At 42.9% G+C, this 21851-nt stretch overlaps 1 protein-coding gene across 4 annotated transcripts in view; it reads left to right on the top strand.

Annotated features, from left to right (window-relative positions):
- SCYL3 (SCY1 like pseudokinase 3) overlaps positions 1-21851 on the top strand; it is a 50883-nt gene that overhangs the window by 11419 nt on the left and 17613 nt on the right. For 3 of the 4 annotated variants that reach the window (XM_075564691.1, XM_075564681.1, XM_075564709.1), the window contains 3 exons: positions 16626-16811; positions 18741-18854; positions 21409-21465. In XM_075564691.1, the coding sequence (XP_075420806.1) occupies positions 16626-16811; positions 18741-18854; positions 21409-21465 (357 nt within the window). The remainder of the gene's footprint in view (positions 1-16625; positions 16812-18740; positions 18855-21408; positions 21466-21851) is intronic. The other variant, XM_075564700.1, reaches the window with a different exon arrangement.

Below are 21851 nucleotides of genomic sequence, written 5' to 3'. Positions count from 1 at the left end.
TCTTGCACCCTTTCCAATTCTCTGTGACCCATCCTTAGCAAAAATAAAGTGGGCTTCCTTTAGGAGATGGGCTCCCCTGGGCATCGTGGTGAACGCATCAGTCAACCTATTCAGCAGCTGAACTGAAAGCACAGTGCATTGGTGGAGGCTCCTGTTTCAATTTTCAGAGCAGATATCAAGTGTCTTCAAAGAGATTCCATTTTCTGTGCCTTCTAAACGAGAGGGGAAGAGGCAGTGGGTGGTGTGGACTGCATGAGCCTCTTTTCTCCCCAGGAGAAATCCCAGTGGTTTCCACGCAGCTGCCGCATGCTCTCAGATCAGTAAAGGAGTAGTTGGATTAAGAGGGAGTTATGCAATGTCATATCTTAAGTCCTGGCACTTAACGTTGATCGGTACCCTAGCACGTAAGAAGGCTCTCCAAGATGCTTGTAGCAGTGGACTAAACTCGGGGACACCTGAACCGGGGATGCGTAAGGCCTTGCTTTGGAAAGAACTTAAAATCCAATTAGAAGCTCAAACGTATGAGGGGCATAATGCTAAAGGCAGACCTTTTCACTAGTTAGCGTAAACTGTTGTTAAGTTTTATTAATTAAACTATTGCTTGGCTTTAGTAAGACATCCGAAGGTCTTTTTGGTTTAAGATTGAAAGAATATCTCAGGATAGTTCTAGGGTTTTGTTTTGTTCTCTCCCCCCCCCCCCCAATATTCAGCCTCCATGTTTTGAATTGGATGAAGGCTTCTAGAACAGATTAATTTCCATTCAACAATTCACACACATTTGATTCATCTCATTGACTACAATCCCCACAGTGAAATATCTCTCATTCCATCTTCTCCCTGTTACTTGTTTCCATTCCTCCTTCATTCCTAACCCTTCCAAACTTTGTCCTGGGGAAAATACTGCCTTTTTGATCTCAACTGGTTGCTTGTTCTGAAGTGTGCACACCTCACTCCTGTTACTGGTTCCCATATAGCCCTGCCTGTTGTTTCTCTGAAAATTGGTCCATGGACTGTGAATGTGGACTCTAGTGCTTGTTGAAGTGCTTTGGAAAGATCGTTCATTTTAGAGGTTTGTGTTAGTCTGGGTACTTTAAAGAAACAAATCCACAGAAACTCATAATAATGAGTTAAGATTAAGTTATATAAAGGTTAAGTGTGCATCAAAAAACATCCCAGCCCAGTGCTTCCCAAGCCCACAAGTCCAACATTAACCCTTATGTCCAACACCAATCCTTAAAGTCCAGCTAAAGCAGGGAACTGACTGAGGCAGCTGCACCCTGTTCCAACCTGGTCAGAAAGTAAGAGACCCAGGAACTTGAAAGGCGAGGCTCACTGAGCCATTTATCCCTCCGCCCTTCAGTTAACCCCACATGTGTTTATTGGCCAGGCTGGCACAATAAACTAACAACTCAATGTGGCAATATCCTTTTTAGGCAAAAGGCGCCACTAGTTCCTGTCTTCTATTCTAACTGCTGTGCACAGCAGAGGCTGCAGTACCTTGTTGTGCTGTCTGCTGCACTAGCAAGGGACCCTGACTGCTAATTACAAAGAATGATTCTACCTTGGGTTATAATTTTAAGGAAATGACTCTGTGTTTTTGAAATAAAGTAAAAGGAGAAATCAGTTGATACTTCTTGGATAGTTAGCAATTAAATATAAATTTATGTAGATATACACGGAGGTACCCCAAAATAGCTGTCATTGCGCTGGACAGAGCAGAGCTCTCCTAGTAAGCATTTATCCCACTAGTCGAGCATGGAACTCTGAGTTAGTGCACCCAGTGGTGTTGCCTGGGACAGGTCTCCCTGGTCACAGTGAATTTTTTTGTGAAAGCAGCTTCATTCAAACCTCGTCTTTTGTGATGGCGGATTTAAGAGCAGCATGCAGCTATGAGATTTTGTTTCCTGCTCAGGAAAAACGCCGCAAAAATTGTGTTGTTGAATACAGTTTACAAGGACAGCACTGTGGGAAAAACTCAAGTGTATGAGTGGTTTTCTCATTTCAAAAATGGTGAAATGTCATTGATGACAAACCTAATTCTGGACATGTCAACTTCTCAAACGGAGTAAAATGTCGACTCATTGTGCATTTGGAGTTCGTTCCACCAGGTCAGATTGTTACTCCAGCTTTCTATTTAGAGATTCTGAAAAGATGACAGTGTGCAACAAAATGGCCAGATTTGCGGCAGACCAGGGACTGGTTTTGCCACCTTGAGAATGCACCTGCTCACGTAGCCATCTCTGTGCCAATTTTTGGCAAAGAAAAGAATAAACCCAAAAAACAGCTTACTTACCTGACCTCACTCCCTATGACTTCTTTTTGTTTCCGCAAATGAAGAGGTACATGAAAGGACAGCAATTTGACAGCATACAAGAGGTGAAGAAAAAACGAGGGAGGTGCTCTCAGTCATCTAAACAGATGAATTTGAAAAATGTTTCCAAGAATAGATTTGGCAAGTGTGTTAAGTGTAATGGAAAGGACTTTGAAGGTTATACGGTTGTTTTGTAAAAAAATTTATTAAAAACATAGCTTTGAAGGGACAAAAAAGTCCCCTCCTTTTTTTAAGGTACCTCTTCATAATCAGGTGCTCAAGTTATCTTCAAAGGAATGTTCCAAAAGTCCAGTATTGTTGTGTTAATTGCTATATATTTACACAGATAACACAAAAATATGCTACTTTAAAAAAAATCAATTTATTGGGGGACTCATACAGTTCTTATCATAATCCACACATACATCCATTGTGTCAAGCACATTTGTACATTTGTTGCCATCATCATTTTCAAAACATTTGCTTTCTACTTGAGCCCTTGATATCAAGGCTTCTCATTTTCCCTCCTCCCTCCCTCACAAACCCTTGATAATTTATAAATTATTTTTCATGTCTACACTGACTGATGTCTCCCTTCACCCACTTTTCTGTTGTCCCTCCCCCAGAGAAGGGGTTATATGTAGATCATTGTGATGAGTCCCCCTTTCTTCCCCTCCACTTTCCCTTTACCCCCCTTATATTGCTGCTCATTATTGGTCCTGAGGGGTTTATCTGTCCTGGATTCCCTGTGTTTCCAGCTCTTATCGGTACCCATATAACATGCTTTGTTCTAGCTGGATTTGCAATGTAGAATTGGGGTCATGGGGGGATGGGGAGGAAGCATTAAAGAACTAGTGCAGTGGTTCTCAGCCTTTTAATGCTGTGACCCTTTAATACAGTTCCTCGTATTGTGGTGATCCCCTAACCATAAAGTTATTTTCGTTGCTACTTTATCTACTGTTATGATGTCACGACCCACGAGTTGAGAACCGCTGAACTAGAGGAAAGTTGTATGTTCCATCGGTGCTATATTGCACCCTGACTATCTTGTCTCTTGTGACCCTTCCGTAAGGGGATGTCCAATTGGCTACAGATGGCCTTTGGGTCTCCATTCCACACTCCCCCTCATTCACATTGATAAGATTTTTTGTTCGGGTCTTTGATGCCTGATACCTGATCCCATCGATGCCTAATGATCACACAAGCTGGTGTGCTTCTTCCATGTGGACTTTGTTACTTCTCAGCTAGATGGCCATTTGTTTGTCTTCAACCCTTTAAGACCCCAGACGCTATATCTTTTGATAGTCGGGCACCATCAGCTTTTTTCACATTTGCTATACACCCATTTTTTCTTCAGTGATCATTGCCAGATACGCTACTTTTATTACACAAATAATGTATGTTGTTTTTAGGTGCTGACAAGTCAGTTCCAACCCATAGTAACCCTCTATTTTTTATAAATCATTTTATTGGGGCTCATACAACTCTTATCACAATCCATACATACATCAATTGAGTAAAGCACCCTTATACATTCGTTACCCTCATCATTCTCAAAATTCGCCTTCTACTTGGGTTCCTGGAATCAGCTCATTTTCCTTTTTCTTTCCCCCTCCCTCATGAACCCCTAACAGTTTATAAATTATTATTTTATCTTATCTTACACTGCCCCGTCTCCCTTCACCCACTTTCCTTTTGCCCATCCCCCAGAGAGGAGGTTATATGTAGATCCCCAAGATCGGTTCCCCCTTTTTACCCCCCTCTTCCCTCCTGGTATCGCCACTCTCACCGTTGGTCCTGAGGGGTTCATCTGTCCTAGATTCCCTGTGTTTCCAGATCCCAACTGTACTTCTGTGCATCCTCTGGTCTAACCAGGTTTACGAGGTAGAATTGGGATCATGATAATTGGGGGGGAGGAAGCATTTAAGAACTAGAGGAAGGTTTTAAGTTTCATTGTTGTTACACTGAACCTGAGTGACTTATCTCCTCCCCACTGCCCCTCTGCAAGGGATGTCCAGTTGTCTACAGATGGGCATTGGTTCCCCATCATGCACTTCCCTCATTCACGATGATAATGCTTCCCCCCCCCCGCCTTTGTTGCTTGAAACCTGGTCCCCTTAGCGCTTCATGATCACACATGTTGGTGTGCTGCTTCCATGTGGGCTTTGTTGCTTCTGGGATAGATGACCGCTTGTATACTTTGAAGCCTTTAAGACCCCAGACACTATATCTCTCGATAGCCGGGCACCATCAGCCTTCTTCACCACACTTACTTATGCACACATTCATCTTTAGCGTTTATGTGAGGAAGGTGATCACAATGATGTTTTTTGTTCTTTGGTGTCTGCTACCTGATCCCTTCAACACCTTGTGTTCACTTAGGCTTGTGTGCTTCTTCTCTGTTGCTTTGTTGCTCTGAAGCTTTGTTGCTTCCAAGCTACATGGCCACTTGTTTGCCTTCAAGCCTTTAAGACATTTATACAACAGAAACTGCCTGGTCCTGCCTTGTCCTCATCATTGTTATGCGTAACCTCCTTATGCAGCCACTCTATCAGTCCATCTCTTGGAGGGCCTTTCTTTTCTTCCCTGCCGCTCTACTTTACCACACTTAATGTCCTTGCCCAGGGACTGGTCTGCTCTGATAACATGTCCAAAGTATATGAGTGTGCATTTTATAAAATTAGCATTGTATGTTTACAGAAATGCTGAGGGTAGTGGTGGTGTAACCATTGGGGTGACAAAAATAAAGTTTGTGAGTTATTTGTGTAAAAATGTGGTAATGCTTGCACTGTGTACAATAGCAAGCTAACAGGTACACCCAAAAAACAGCCAAGTCATTTCCTAGTCATAGAGACCCTGTTGAACAGAAAAGCACAGCTCCCGAAGGTTTTCAAGCCAGAAAATCTTTATGGAAGCAGTCAACCACATCTTTCTCCTGTGGAGTGGCTAGTGGGTTTGGATCACTGTCTTTCAATTAGTTGTTCAATGCTTAACCCACTGTGCCACACCAGTAGTAGGTTGAATTTAGTGTGTGTGTTTTGCTAACATCTTGATCTATGTTACTGAGTTCTCTTACACCTTCAACAAGTGTGAATTTCTCTTCATGATTTTTAGTCTTTTTTAAAGGATTATAAAGGGGTTACACTAGTAGAATTTTGACATTTCATTAGTCACACCAGTTCATTATTTGAATTTATATCTCAGATCTGTTATGAAAGTAACAGTCCTGTCATAATTCCTTGGAGCCCTGGTTGCGTGGTTTTGGGATGTTAAATTCAAGGTCAACAGTTTGAAACCATTAACCACTCATTGGGAGAAAGATGAGGCTTTCTAGTCCCATAAAGAATTAACAGTCACACAACCCCACAGGGGCAGTTCTACTCTGTCCTATGGGATCGCTATGAGTGGGAATCAACTCAATTGAAATGAGTTTGTTGTTTTTTTTATGATGTTCCCAAGTAATAATTCTTTCAGGAAGCATTTCTGAGTAATGTATTGTGCTAAAAAGGACTATTTTATTGTTGGGTTTTCTCCTTTTGGCAGCTTGCAATTTTACCACTTTTCTGTTGCTTGGTTTTGTGGAAATTGTATTTCTTTTTTTTTTCTCTCTGACAGGTTTCCACATTACGCCGGTCCCACTTTTCAAAGCTTTTACTTTACTTTCGTTTTTGCAAAACACATAATGCCTTCCTTCCCTGTCCTGTGTACAATTTATGCCTGACATTTTTCCTGTTCTTTATCAAATAATATTTCACGTGCTTTTTTTGTCCGGCCCTCCCTCCTCATATGCTTTTTATACTAATTGAGGGTGAATATTACATATGATATACTAGAGAATTATACTGTTTCTTTAAGACTTAAAAAAAATTCACCCTTTATGGGATAAACTTAGCTTATAACTTTTTAAAGAAAAGACAGATCCACTCTCTGTGTCTAAAAACTTCTGTGCTGTAAAAATCACAAAGACACCCCTTGTTTCCTCCCCCGCACCCCAATATTCTTACAGAAAGTTATACCGCATTGCCATGTTTTTCAGTTTCTGGTTTTGAAGGCCTCGGGCATGTGTCTGGGAAATTTTGAAATGGTAACAAGGTGATAAGGGCTTCAGATAAACAGGGCGTTTGGAGCCACTGGCAGCACTTGCTAAATGTCGGGCACACAGGGCCTTTTCACGGCTGACATGCTGGACAGCTGTGCTCCGCTCTCCTGCTTCTCTTTCTCCAGGCTCAACTTCCTGATGGCACTTTTCATAGTTTTAATGACCATCTCAAGCAGGTAATAGAATATTTTCCTTGGCAAATGTTGCTGAGTAGCTGTTATACTCTGTCTCTACTGTTGTACATTTAACAATAAGCCAGTACCAACCGGTAAGGTGCAACGCTGATAGAGAGCCCCAAAATAAGACGCATTGCAGATGTGAGCTCTACTGCAAAGCCGTGCTAGAACTAGCTCACCAAATCTTTTCACTTTATCTTCAGTCCACCACCTGTAATTCATAGTACAGTTTGTTTGCTGGTATAATAACTCATCTCTAACCAGTAATTTATTAGGAATGATAAATCCTAAACCAAATTTTTGATTTAAGGTTTGGTATAATCCAAGTGCTCAGTTAGTATTTCTTGGTAAGTAGAAACTTACAAATGCATTTTTAGTGTCTCTGATGACATAGTGGACTTCATGTTGGGCTGCTAAATGCAGTGTCAGTAGTTCATAACCACCAGCTCCTCCACGGGAGAAAGATTCGGCTTTCTGCTCCTATAAAGATTGACAGACTCAGGAATCCAGAGACAATTCTCATGTGTCCAGTAAGGTCCCTCTGAGTCAGGACCGATTTGATGGCAGTTGGTTTGGTGTTCAGGTTTGTTTGTGTGTTTTTCACTTTTGTACCTTGCGTTCTAGGATTGGTATGTAGATGCTACACAGTTGCTCTGCTCAGTGTCCTGGGAGACACTGCTCTACTCCAGGAAGAGTCAGGCTGCTTAGTCAATGAGTTGCTCAGCATCCTGAGAACCTGCGCCACGTGGGCTTGCCAAAAAAAATAAGAAACAATGCCTGTGCTCAAAGGGATTTGCATCCTGCCCTGTAGTTGTTTCTCAGGTTGACATTTTCTTTTGGCCCTCTCAACTTGCATTCTGTTGTAAACCAACTGTCTCACGTTCTCAACTTTTTAAAAAGTGACTGTTTCCAACTCCTTATCAAAATTAAGTGCTTTTTACAAGGCTGTTAGGGGTGCCTACTCACGAGACCTTCAGACTCTCGCCCTTTCTCAGGTATAATGGACTACCAGATAGAACTGGCCATGATCCTAGTTCCCATCTAGTGTCAGACTTCCCTTTCTCACCCTGGCTCCTTCAGTGCTCACTAGCGGCTCACCATGCCCGTCCCTTCTCTGAACTAAACATCTGCTGAAACCTTCACCCCTCCAGGTCTGTAGTTTCACCTGCCTATTGAGTATTTCCACCTGGATGGTCTACCTTCACCTCCAGGCCAAGCTCTCCAAAGTGGAATTCATTTGGCTTCCATTCTCTCTCGCTTTTTAAAACTGGTTACACATTGGGCTGCAACCCAGGTTGGCAGTTCAAAACCACCAGCAGTTCCTCAGGAGAAATACTGGGCTTTCTACTCACGTAAACAGTTATAGTCTCAGACAACCTGCAAGAGGTTGCTATGAGTCAATATTGACTCGATGGCAGTGAGTTTGGGGTTTCTTGGAGGTGGAAACAAATATACTAAAACTTCTGCCAACACAACTTCAATGTTTACAGTTCAGTAGGTTTGATGACATTTTATACTCTTTGGTTACATTATCACTGCCCCAAACATTCCACCACCATTAACATAAACTCATTGCCTCAGAAAAAATGTTTCCCTTTCCCCCTGGCAACCATTCATAACTTTGGTTTCTGTGTATTTGCTTTTCTATCAAGATAAGCTCATCCAGTGTTTGGCCATTTGCAACTGACGTGTTCACTCTGAATGGTGTTTTCAGGGTCCAGCCAGGCCGTGGCATTGCTCAGAACTTGCATCTGTTTCCATTGAAAGTGTGTACCTCATTTTCTGTATCCAATCATCTATTGAGGGGCATTGTTGTTTCTATCTTTGGCGCTTGTGAAAAATGGTACCATGAACATAGATACAGGTTTTCTTTGATATCCCTGCCTTCACTTCCTTCTGAATATCTTCCTAGGATTGGAATTGATAGGTAATTCTGTGCTCTACTTTTTGAGAACTCACCAGACCCATTTCCACGGTGGCTTCACCATTTCCTATTTCCACCAGAAATTGATGCTGAAGGTTCTAGTTTCACCAATTCTAAACCACCAACCCCTCCCAGGGAGAAAGTTGATACTTTTTGCTTCCATAAAGAATTACAGTCTTAGAAACACACAGGCGTAGTTATCCTCTGCCCTGTATGGACTCGATGGCAGTTAATAATTTTTATATCATTAACATTCTAATGGGGCCGGTGCTATCTCAGTGTGATTTTGAGGAGTATTTCCCTAAGGGGTAGTGACATAACCATCTCTTCTTGTGCTTGTTCAAAGGAGAAGAACAAGGCTTTCTGCTACGATCGTGTTGCAGCCTTGGAAACCCACAGGGGCAATTCTACCCTGTCCTTCAGGGTCATGCTATTCTACCCTGTCCTTCAGGGTCATGCTAAGTTGGAATCCACTCAGTGGCAGTGAATTTAGATTTTTGGCCATGTGCTTGTTAGCTAATTGAATATCCTTGTGGGTGGACTATTTGTTCACATTCTTTGCCCATTTTTCATATTGGGGTTTTCCTTCTGTTGTTCAGTTGTTGAAGTAATATATGTATATTTTGTCTATCAGACCCCAAAAGTTTCTCCCAATATGTGAGTTGTCTTTTCACTTTATTGATAACAAAATGAAATTCTTCGTCCCTCTTCACTCTGTATTTCATTCTTAGTTTATAACCCAACATTCCAAATAGTGGGTTCTTAAAAACAGATTGTACTTATATCTCTTCTAAGGTTTGCTACTTAGAAGAAGAAGAAAGAGATAAATACCTGAGCTTTTGTTTTCGACCTTACGTTCCTTAGTTATTTTGTTATATTGATTTAGCAGAGTGAAATTTATGACTTTAAAAGCATGCAATGGATTATTATCGCTATCGATACAAATAATGAGCCATTTAATTTTGTAGTTTTCAAATCCAAATAGTAAATCAGAGGTGTAATAACAATGAAAAATTAAATTTCTATGGCCTGAATTAATTCTCTAATCAGCTGAGTCATAAGTGATTCCTAAAAAGTCAAATTTAGTTTATATTCAGGGCTAAAGTCTCACATAGATTATCTCTTTGTGGACATCAAAACCACCCAAACTCAACTGCCTTCAAACTGCTTCCTCGAATCACAGCCCTATAGGACAAAGTAGAGCTGCCCTTTTCGGTTTCCATGGCTCTAATTCTTAAGCAGAAAGCCGCCTTTTTTTTGTTTGTTTTTTTTCACGCTGAGCAACTGGTGGATGTAAACTACTGCCCTTGTGGTTAGCAGCCCAATGCATAACTCTCTGTGCCAACACGGCGCCTTTCTGTGGGCGTGGAGAAGTATAAATACTGACATTTTACACACTGCTATTCATTTTCTTCAGCTTTTACTTGTGTTTTGTTGTTGAGAATATACACAGCAGAAAATAGCCCAGTGCAAGTTTCTACATGTGCCATATAATGATATTGATTACATTCCTTATTCATTTACATAAACTCATTGTTTCCTAAGTTTCTTTTCCCTAAATTTCTTAGCTAATCTTTTGAGTTGCTGTTATCAATTTAATCCCATTTAGAAAATTTTTTAAAGTTTTATTGACATACAATTTACATATCATACTATACAGTGGCTTAGACATATTTAAGGAGTTGTACAATTATCACAATCAAATTTAGAACACTTTATTCTTTTATTATAATCATTATTTTTAGCGCTCCACTTTCACCAACCTCTTCTTCCATAACCCTAAGGAACTATTAATCCGATTATTGTCTCTGTAGAGTTACCTAAACTAGATTTCATATAAAGAAAAACAAAACCAACAACAAAAGCAAAATAAAACAGCAAAACCTTAATCAGGTGGGAGTGGGAGCGAGGGAGAGTAAGGGGATTCGGGGAGTGAACAGTGAAGTCTGGAGGGGAGAGGGCACGGGAGGACGGATTGTGATCGCACAACTCATTTCAAAGGTGACTGGACCAGGGGCGGGGAAGGCATGTTTTAGAATTGACTGTTCCAATGATTGTACAATTCTTCTGGAAAGGATTGAACTATTGAATTGTATGACTTGTGGATTAAGTGCCAATAAAACTATATTAAAAAACCCAATCACAAATGAAGAAGATAATAAAAACGAGCAAATTTAAGATTAGTCAAAAGGAAGAACTAAGGTATTAAATTTGAATTTAATGGGAATGGACTTTGAGATAACACGTAATTGTAGCTCTAATCTAAGAACAATTAGTTCTTATGATGTGTCCTTACTTACCTTCGTGAAGAGATTACTGGCGATATGTGTTATGAAGAAATCAGATGGTGCCTAGCTATCAGTAAGAATAGCATCTGGGGTTTTCCCCCACCTTTTCATCCCTCAATCAGACGTGGCGGCCGAGAGACACTTCTGGAAGATCCACCACGTTGGCCGCCCAAGGAGAACTCCAACTCCTACTGGTGGGTGATGGTGGCACAGGAGAAAGGACATTTGTGAAAGGTCATCTGCCTGCTGAATTGAAGCTGCCTCAGGCACTGCGGTCCATCCCTGTGTGCCATACTACCAGGACCTGTGGGAGACGGTAGGTCAAGAGAAATCTGGAGGACTGAGCGGCGGCTCTCCTACCCAAGCCCACTGTCCCGTTACAATGTTTGATGAAAGTTCCGGTGACTTACAAGAATGTGCCTAACTGGCGTAGGGATCTGGGTTGAGTACGTGACACGTACCCCTCCTGCTGCGTGGCAACAAAGTGAGTGAAGGAGCAAGGAAAGTTAAGGCAAAGTCCGTCGTCTTCCACAGAAAGAAGACCTTTCAGTAGTGTGACATTTCTGCCAAAACACAACCACAACTTTGAAAAGCCCTTCCTTTGGTTGTTGGAAAACTCACTGGAGAGCTGAACTTGGAGTCGGTGCTACGCCTGCTTCCCCCCCCCCTCCCCCCCGTTGTCAGGGACCAGGCTGTGGCAGCACAGTGTGAGCCTGAGTCAGAGGTTGTGCAGACAACCGCTCTCCCAGATGAGGATGATGACCTGTCAGAGAACGAAGCTGGAGCCCGGCGTCAGAAGTCGAGATGTACAGGCAACTCTCCTGGGACGTCAGTGCTGCAGCCTGTTTGCCTCATCATATCACTGAGAAGAACGTGCTCATCTTTGGGATGTTGAAGGAGATGAATGGGCTTCGGAGTGAGTTTGTCACTTAAAACCCTTTTTTGGGGGGGGCACCCACATATCTCATTATTTTGTAACACTTCATTTTTTTTTATTTTTTGAGGAAAACTACCCCTCCCCCCTTTAAATCCAAATACAAAACTGCTATAGGCACATTAACCGGGGAAAAAGGTGTGGGGGAATGGGGGTGGGGTCGCAGATGGGAGTTAGAATCTAGGGTCTTTCGCAACTTTCTAGAGGTGTCAGCTAAGCCCCCGTGAAGAAGCACACCAGCCTATGTGATCCAAGGATTGGAAAGAAGAAGACCAGACGAAGGAATAGCATTGGAGCTTAAGTTCTGAGCACCTGGTCTGCAGAAAGCTGTGGACAGTGAAAGACCAAAATCCATTTGGAGGGTCCTCACTGTGGATTACACCTCTGGTGACTCCCCTCTGACCACTGACCAGGGATGTTAATAGTGTTTCTGTAAGACAGAAGGCATTGGAAAGTGAACTAATGCGGGTACAGTTAAAATCTGACACCACATAGATAATTCTTAGTGTTTGAGGCAGACCTTTTACTAGTTCTCACCGCCATCGAGTCGGCGCTGACTCACAGTGACCCGATAGGATGGGGTAGAACTGCCGCTGTGTCTTTCTGAGACTGCAGCTCAGAGTAGAAGCGTTCTCCTGAGGAGTGGCTGCTGACCATATGGGTAACAGCTCAACAGGTAACCACTGCATCACTGGGCTACATCCCTAGTTATTATGAACTGTGATTAGCTTTTAAGACTTCCAGGAATATTTTTGGTTTAAGGTTTAAAATGATCTTGGGGTGATAGTTTTTCAGGGGTTCACGAGAATTTGAAATTCTGTTCTCCCTTTTCCCCAATTGATCCAGACTCTGATCAAGATGTTCAGTAATGGCAGCTGGGGACAAGCCAGTCCTTCTGGTCTCCTGGCAAAGGAAGGAGGCAATGGTTCATGGAGACCAGTCTCTGTCTTCCCTGTTTCTGATTCTCCTCCTTCCTCCATTGTTGCCGGTAACCAGACAAATCAGATGGCCTCTTGCAAGCATATTAGACCCCAGCATATACACAAAATGAACTAGGAGATAGAGCTGAAGCATTAAAAGCATTATTAAGCCAATAACTGGAATGGCCCATGAAACTGACTAAACCTCCAAACGAAGGAACCAAGTCCCACATAATAATATTCATTTTTCACACTAACCATCATTCTTACCCAGCCTCTTCTTTCCAAGAGCAGCACCTAATACAGTGAAATGATGTAACAAGTATTGAGTAACTTGAGGGCAAACACTCTCATTCAACAGCAATTACCTTTTCCCACCAGCAAAAGAACCACGTGTGTGTTCAACTGATGGTCATTGAGGAAACATCTAATGACATGTAGCAAAAGGCTCTTAATGCTTCCTCTGTCCTGAGCAGCAGATACTTGACTCGAGACATTTCTACTTAATTCTTAACTGCTCATGTTTCGTGACTCCACGCATCATTTGCATGTAATACTGAGTGTGCCAAAAGGAGAATAGTAAGACTCTTGCTTTGTTCAGAGTCATGCAATGACTTGTTCATTCTTCCTTTCCTCATTAAACAAGTAAGGACAGTCTAAGAAGGAAAAAAAGAAACATAAACAATACAAAACAAGGGAAGGGGTTTAAAAAAAACCCAGAAAACCTGGAGCAGGACAGGACCCAGAGAGGAGAAAACTTTAGGGGAGGGCACCCAGTACGGCACCCTCTGGCAGCCAAGGAGCTGGTGGTGGTGGTGGGGTGCGGGGAGGTTGTGGTTTGGAGTACCTGGTCCCAGGTAGAGTTCCTGTTGCCCTAAATGTGGCCAATAAACATGAGGAATGCTCAGTCACTAAGCATTGTTCTTCAGTTCTAGGTGGCAACAAGAACCTTGGCGGTGCGATGGTTAAGCGCTTGCCTGCTAATTTAAAAGTTGGCAGTTTGAATCCACCAGCTACTCTCTAGGACAGTGGTTCTCAACCTTCCTAATGCCGCGACCCTTTTATACAGGTCCTCACGTGCTGGTGACTCCCAACCATAACATTATTTTCGTTGCTACTTCATAAACTAATTTTGCTACTGTTATAAATCGTAATGTAAATATCTGATATGCAAGATGTATTTTTATTGTTACAAATTAAAGCATAGTGATTAATCACAAAGCAATATGTAATTATATATTGTGAAATATTTATTGTGAAATATTTATTTAAAATGAAATTTTGTCTTGAAGCATGGTGTAGTATGGGTAACAGTCTTTACACTGGGTACTCATATGTGGGCGTATCTACATGTGGACAGACCCACCTGGAGACAGATAGAGGAGCAGTGTCTCAGTTCCTAATACCATCGGAAAAAACATATTTCCGATGGTCTTAGGCAACCCCTGTAAAACGGTCGTTCAACCCCAAAGGGGTTGAGACACCCAAGATTGAGAACCACTGATCTTAGAGAAACATGTCGCAGTCTGCTTCTGTAAAGATGCAAACCTTGGAAATCCCATGGGACAATTTTATGTCTTACTGATTGCTATGAGTCGGAAATGAGTTGACAGCATTGGGCTTGGTAGTAAACCACATAGAGGTGGGCATATCTGACCTCTTCTGGCGTCCCTAGTGCCATGAGGCGCAGGGCGGGTCTGACATGCATCGTGTCTGTTCTCCTTTCCCTTTTCTGACAGCGACCATGACTGTTCGTCCCGCCCACCCTCCTTTTATGCTGAGTTCACTAATTAGTTCCAGTGGCCACTGAGAACTCATAGTCAAGGGAATGTGTCCAGGGAGACTAGTGTTGCTTTGTTGTGAGCTTCCTTTGAGGGGGCTCATAGTGACCCCATGTACAACAGAACAAAACTCTGCCCGGTGCTGTGCCGTTCTTACAGCTACTGTGGTAAGCCCACTGTTGCAGCCACTGGGCCAATCCATCTTGTCGAGGGCCTTTCTCTTTTTTGCTCCCCTCCACTTTACCAAACATAATGCCTTTCTTCATGGACTGCTCTCTCCTGATATGTCCAAAGTATGTTAGAAGAAGTCTTGCTATCTTTACCTGTAAGGAGCATTCTAACTATACATTGTTCAAGACAGATTTACTGTACAAACTCAAGTATAAGCCGACCTGAATATCAGCCAAGGCACCTAATTTTACCACAAAAACGGTATTTGCTCTTTTTGCAGTCTATGGTACTTTCAATATTCTTCCCTCGCACTAAACTTCAAATATACTGATTCTTTTCTGGTCTTCCTTATCCATTGTCCCGCTTTCACATGCTTATGAGGCGATTGAAACTACACTGGCTGTATCAGGGGCACCTTAGTCCTCAAAATAAGCTCCTTACTTTCAACACAGAATTACCCAATACAATGTGCCATTTGATCTCTTGGTTGTTGTTTCCTTGAGCATTGATGATTGTGGATCCAAGCAAGAAAATGTTCATTTACCGTGATACAATGTTAACTTATTGGTCCAGTTGTGAAGATTTTTACTTTCATATAAAACATTTTTATTGGCACCTAATTCACAAATCAACACAATCCAGTAGTTCCGTCATTTGGTCATATCAAGAAAATTAGTCCAGCAGATTCTGTCTTTACATTGAGTCACAACACCTTTGTAGGCCAGGAAGCCACCCCACCTGTCACTCTGTCTCTCAGTTCCGTAGTCCCCAGCCACATGAGAAGGTACCGAATCTCAGTACTGTTCCTCTGGGTTTGCATGCCACACCCTTTGGTATATCTGCTCTCAGTGGCTTCTGCTGCTACTTCTCAAAGAGAGTTTTGATGTGCTGGCCCAGACATCTTCTGATCTCTCTGTGTCCCAGTAGGCTCTTATATGCCAAGGAATGACTTTGGTAGAGGTGTGATTTTTGTTTTTTAGCCATCCATACTCCTAAGAAATGAAGGATGGTGTCTTCAATCACATTCAGAAATAAGTTGAGAGCGGTCCATTTTCTGAGTTACAGTAGTCTAGCCCAGCACTCTAGAGCTACAAGCAAGTTCCTTTATCTGAACAATCTTCATTCCAGGTGAAACTCTGAGCAGCTTCAACTATAAGCCAGGTCAAGTCCATGGAAGGCCATCAGGATACAGCGTTTTACACCAGTTCACAGGGTCAGCATATTCCTCTTCATCTGCTCAGGCTCTCGTTATGTCAGGCCTAGCCTTCACCTGGTCAAATGAGAGCCAGTCAGACATCCAGGCCCCTTCTCATATCTTCATCACCCTTTGTGGTGATGCCCAAAGTCATGCCCAAAGGCCCAGTATGCACCAGTGAGGCCATCACATTCTTCTTTCTGGACTAGGTTTATAGACACCAATGGAATGTATCCAATCAGCCCACCTCTTCATTGCTGCCTTCCCCCCACTTCTACTCCACAAGTGGATCCAGGTGGTCACAGAGCAAGCATAGCCATCTACTTGTTGATTCCATTGAACTTTCAGTCCTAGAAGGGGTTTTGTTCTGTTGGGCACAGACTTTCCAGCATAGGTGCATCCAAAGGAAAACTGCTTGCTCAAAATTCAAAAACCAAACTTCTTCATTGGAAGTCTTCCCTTCAAATATAAATCTGTTCTCTCCTCTTGCTCTATTTTCCCCTTCACTTCTCAGGCACCGTTTGTGCTATTCAGTGTTTATACCTGTAATCATTGGGAGGCCTAGGCTCTAGGGGCCTTGTACATCTATAATGGAACTGGATGTCTTTCTAGGATACTTAAATGTTGGTACATTGAGTAATGTGTGAACAAGTCATAGACTCACCTTTACTACTTTGAAATATGTGGAAGTAGGGGGCTTGGAAGAGGACCTTGAATATAAGTAATAATTTTCCTGGGGTGGATATATATATGCATACATATGGCACTAAGTAATCTTGGTTTCCAGACACTAATTCCATCACATCCTCTCTTTATGTTTCTAAAGCACTTGAAGACACTACGCCACCCTTGCTTGCTAAGATTCTTGTCTTGTACTGTGGAAGCAGATGGTATTCATCTTGTCACAGAGAGAGTTCAGCCTCTGGAAGTCGCTTTGGAAACACTGTCTTCTGCAGAGGTCTGTGCTGGGATCTATGACATATTGCTGGCCCTTATCTTCCTACATGACAGAGTGAGTAACCTGTGCACAGTCAGTCCACGGGCTTTGATACAGACTATAGAGAACAATATGTGTGTACGTGCTGGCTCACTGTGCTGTGGGTAGACAATATAAATGTCTTTTGTTCTTAAGAAGCATCCTCAGGAAAATAGCACATTGAAAACCCAAAGAAGTGCTAGAGACAGATGGATTTAGAACCGACAACTAGTTTTCCATTCCTGGGCAATTATTTATTGAATATTATTTCCATTTAATGAAGTCTGCTTTTAGTATTGAGTAGGATTTTACTTAAAGTTATGTGAGACTGGCATTTGTTAATAATACAGAGATGTAACATCAGTGCTGCTGAAGAACAAAGTTCTCATTCGTTCTCAAGAATATTGTCCATTTTAGATGTTGAGAGAGACAGGACCATATCTCAGGAAGAGGCAGATTCATACATGCGTCTTCCCATTCGAGTAGATGAAGTGTACACAGTGTATGCTTAACACTGCATGTTCTGCTCTTGGGGGATGCCTGCTATCAAGAGGAGCATGTGGTAGTTCCAAAACATACATGATCTGCCTCTCAATTACTTTGCTTCCTGGATCATTAAGGCCCTTGGCAGTTCCACAAGATTGAGAAGGTACCAGTCGTACGTTAGAAAACTTGCCCTCCTTGACTCCGCAGGATGTGTGTTTGTAGTGAGAGGAGATCGATGGTTTGGTATATTGAGGATCTCTTAATTAAAAGAGCAGTCAGTTCTCAGTACGTGGCTAGTTGTGCTCTGTGAAGTCCCTGTGTGCACGGAATCCGTGAAAACCAAACCAGCCTCATTCAGCCTCAGCTGGGACACGCACGTCAGCCAACCCCAGACATCTCCACGGCTGCAGAGGCATCTCGAGTGGTGACTTTCGGGTCCTAAGTAAAATTGTCAGTGAGCAGGTGAATAACGACAGTGCCGGTATGTGTAAGAGTGCGCCTAACAGTGACCATTATAAATGCTTGGCTGGATCGGAACGTTTCCTTATTGGAGAAAGTGCAGGCACCTGGGAAAAGGATAGAACAGTACACACAGGATTCTCCCACCTGAGTCCCCCAGTTCTCTCCACAAGCAGTCATGGCTCCCGAGAATACACCTCGTGCATGTCAAGCTAATGTTGATATATTTATTCCCATTTTATTTGTCCTCAAATGGAAACATTTATATGAATGTTTTATATTAAAAATCTGTACTTGATCTAGTGGGTAGGATGTTAACGTGCTCCTTCATCTACCAGAATGATTTTTGGGAAAACTTACATACTTGAACCCTGCGTTCATTTCCTCCTGCCCTCGTACTTCCCCGAGGGTACTATTTTTTTAGGGTACTATTTTTAATTGGCTCTTCTGTGGTCTGGGGGGTATTTCTGGTAGTCCTTATCATTCCATTTTCCTCTTCTTCAGGCAGAATTTTTTAATGTCTACTGACAAGATGTCAGGTGAAGTGGATCTGGGTTCGTGATAGACTGTAGGTGAGAAAGCATTTAGAGGAGAAAATTAATCAAATAACTTTTGGGAGCAAAGATACAATTTTGTCTCTAATGGCATTGCACCGCAAACTCTATAGGCTGTAAAGACCTGTAAATCTATGTTTAAGGAGAGTTGTATTTACTGAGCCTTTTAGACAGGGGACACTGACTGTATCCACGTAGTAACTTAATGTCTTTATTAACCGGCCTCACCAGGTAGGGGAGATACTGAGCGCTGCTTTCTGCTGCAGGTCTTCGTTCTCCCTAACCTTAGAGTGCTTACGCAGGCTCCTGCAGTGTGTCCTTCCTTAATCTCATCATCGCTCTAGTTCGCCACCAGGGGGAGAGCTAGCCAGAAACACTTCTCGTGGTTAGTGGTTTTTGTTGTTTCTGCATTCTAATACCTGCTTCAGAATGGGAGGGGCAAGCTTCTCCCTGTGCTTTTTTCCAGGGAAACCTAACACACAACAACATCTGCTTGTCGTCTGTGTTTGTGAGTGAAGATGGGCATTGGAAGCTCGGAGGCATGGAAACCGTGTGCAAGGTTCCTGAGGCGACCCCAGAGGTAAGACAAGCGACAGATCCTCTGTTACTCAGGGATTGACCCTTTTCCTGAGAGGATGGAGGTCCCGCCTAGGAAACTCCTGTCCTTCTTATGTTGGGCACTTCATTTTATTCTAACGCCCCTATTTGTAGCACTGTAGGACGACAGCCTCATCAGACCATCGAGTCCTTCATCATCGTTATATAGATAAGGAGTCTAAGACTAAAGGAGGTAAAACGCTTTGTAGCCATATTGTAAAGGAGAGACCCTTGCTCTCTATTCCTGTCGTGCCCTGAACTTAGTCAAAGTTACCTTGATGTGTGTACTTTGAGGGCAGAATGGTCTCAATTATTTATCTTCTGCATCTAAAATACCCACTGCTGTCATCATCCCAACCCAGAGCAGCTTATAGGACAGAGTAGAATTGCTTCCGATGGTTTCCAAGGCTAAATATGTGTATGAGACCAGAAAGCCTCATCCATCTCCCAGGAGCAGCTGGTGGGAGTTTAGTACCGCGCATCTGAATGCCTTTGAGTGGGCCTTGTGCTGCTGCCTGGCGCACTCGGCATTTTGTCCGGGAAAGATTTACAGATTGCTCTCCTGGGTTAATGAATCTTTCTAGTCCATCTTTTGTTTTCTTTTCTTTAAGTTTTTGGGGTTTTTAAATCATTTTATTGGGGGCTCATATACCTTTTATCACAATACATACATGCATCCATTGTGTCAAGCACATGTTTTGTTTCTTTTCATCAGGTACTGCTAGACTTCCTTTTCTTTAAAAACAACAGCAGCAATATAACAACCACAAACTCCCATCATACTCCCACAAACCAGTGGCTTACTCCCCCTGCCCCAGTTTCCCCTATTCTCCTGCCTGTGACATCCACACTTAACTTGGCCTTGGTCTAATTTGTACCACAACAACCGCTTTCTCAGTCCAAATTTGTACCACAACAACCGCTTTCTCAGTCCAAATGCTCCCTCCACCGTGAAGATGCCACTCTGAGTATTCCTGCTCCTGTTAATTACTTCTCGAAGTTTGCTGTACGTCTAGTCAGCCTAACATAGCATAACTTCTTTGGGGGTGTATTCCACATGGCTTATCTGGGAGGATCAGCCTCACACCCTCCCATCCCCTCTTCACGTGCAGCTTGCTCTTCAGCCCCACGCCATTCTTACCCTGCTGCATGCACTCTGGCCAGCTGTGTTCCAGGCCTCCGTCACGCTCCTCTTCCTTGACAGTCTTTCTGCTGTATCGGTCTTCTGCTCAGCTTCTAAACTATAAAGTCATCTCAGATAGAGCTTCACTATCCTCTCAGGAAGCCCTGTCGCGGCATCTCCCCCCCACCCTGCGCCCATCCCTCACTCCAACTGCATGACCCTCTGTGCACGGTAGTGCTGGGAAGTTAGTGACAGTTAGTGCTAAGTCAAACTGATTAGAGAGACAAATCCAGAGACACTCACATATGTATAAGAAAGAGCTTTATATCAAGAAGTAATTATAAACCAAAAAACATCCCAGGCCAGATCAAGTCCATAAATCCAATACTAGTGCAAAAGGCCCTCTTCAGACTCAACGCAGCCACGTGCAATGATGCAGAATGCAGGAAGGTCACACGTTGGTATGTGCAAACTTGTATGACTCCAATGGTGGTGGAAGCATCAGGTCTCAGAGTTGCCTGCCAGCAGGAAGGTAAAGACAAAGAGAGAGGAGGAGACTCCCAAGGCCTTCCTTATGAGAAGGCCACGCCCACAAGGAAGGCCCATCAGGCTGTGACCTGATTGACAGGGCGAAAACCATCCCTACACGTTTATATATCTTCAGGTTGATATGAAATTGTGCAACTACCACACTCTTTGCACAGTGTCACTCAGCAGGTGTTAGTGACAGTCTCAGTGTACACCATGTACATGGTGGCACTCAGCAGGTGTTAGTGACATTCTTAGTGTACACTCTGTGCACAGTGTCACTCAGCAGGTGTGACATTCTCAGTGTACACTCTAGGTTGTGAATTCCAGCTGCGGGCGGGGAACTTGTCACGTTAATTTTGTATCCCTAATGCCCTCGTGGTGTTGCAGACATTTAATGGTGTCAGACAGAATCCTTGAAAAAATAATGACTGTTCTGGGGGTGTTGGTTCTGTCTTTATTCCTCATAAGTCCCACCACTTTTTATCCTATATTGCAACAAGCCTTATGATTAACTTAACTCACGCGGAAATTGAGGAAAGATTCAATATATGCTGGAAAAGTCACTTATTTCATAGCACCTGTAGGACGGGAAGAGACTATTCCTAATTCCATATAGGAGAATCTGATGGGATCCCTGTGAACAGCTGAGGGTGCTTGATAAACACGCTGAAGGGGAGAAGAAAGGAAACTTAAGCTTCATTTTCTGTAGGAGCAGGACATGTGTTTGCATTTTTTAAGTAGAAAGGTTTTAAGTTTAGATATTTAATACACAGCATCGGCTCAAAAGGTGATGTTCCCATTGCCTGTCTTTTGTAACTTGTTGTCAGAGATGGGCTCATCAGACATGTGTGAATGCCTTTCCTTAATTTATTTCTCCATCCAGTTTCTGAGGAGTATTCAGTCAGTAAGAGACCCAGCTTCTGTTCCTCCTGAAGAGAAGGTAAGAGACTATATTTCAAAATAACCATGTCTTCACTGTACAACTAAGCATGAGATGGAAAACAGCTTTCTTCTGCCGGCTCCTTTCTTGACTGAGTTGTAGGTACCCCATCCTTCTTGGGAGATTTATCTTGTGAGCACAAACAGCATAAACTTTTGGTCACAAGGACACATGAAGATGTTTTGGTTAGATACCTCCAGGTGCACAGGAGAGGCGGTCCATCCAGATTTTTAGATGAGCTTGTACCCCTTGCAGGAAGCCACAGTGCTTGGGGACGAGCAGCCCTAGTCCTTTCCCGTGCGTTCCCTACGCCACTCACCTGCCTCCTAGCTATTAGTTAGGGCATCAAGTTGCATAGGAGAGTGCCAATTAGCATTATGGGACTG

This window comes from Tenrec ecaudatus, chromosome 1 (genome assembly GCF_050624435.1).
Source record: "Tenrec ecaudatus isolate mTenEca1 chromosome 1, mTenEca1.hap1, whole genome shotgun sequence".
NCBI lineage: Eukaryota > Metazoa > Chordata > Mammalia > Afrosoricida > Tenrecidae > Tenrec > Tenrec ecaudatus.
The sequence above is the reverse complement of the archived record's forward strand: the minus strand, read 5'-3'. Positions and strand labels throughout refer to the sequence as shown.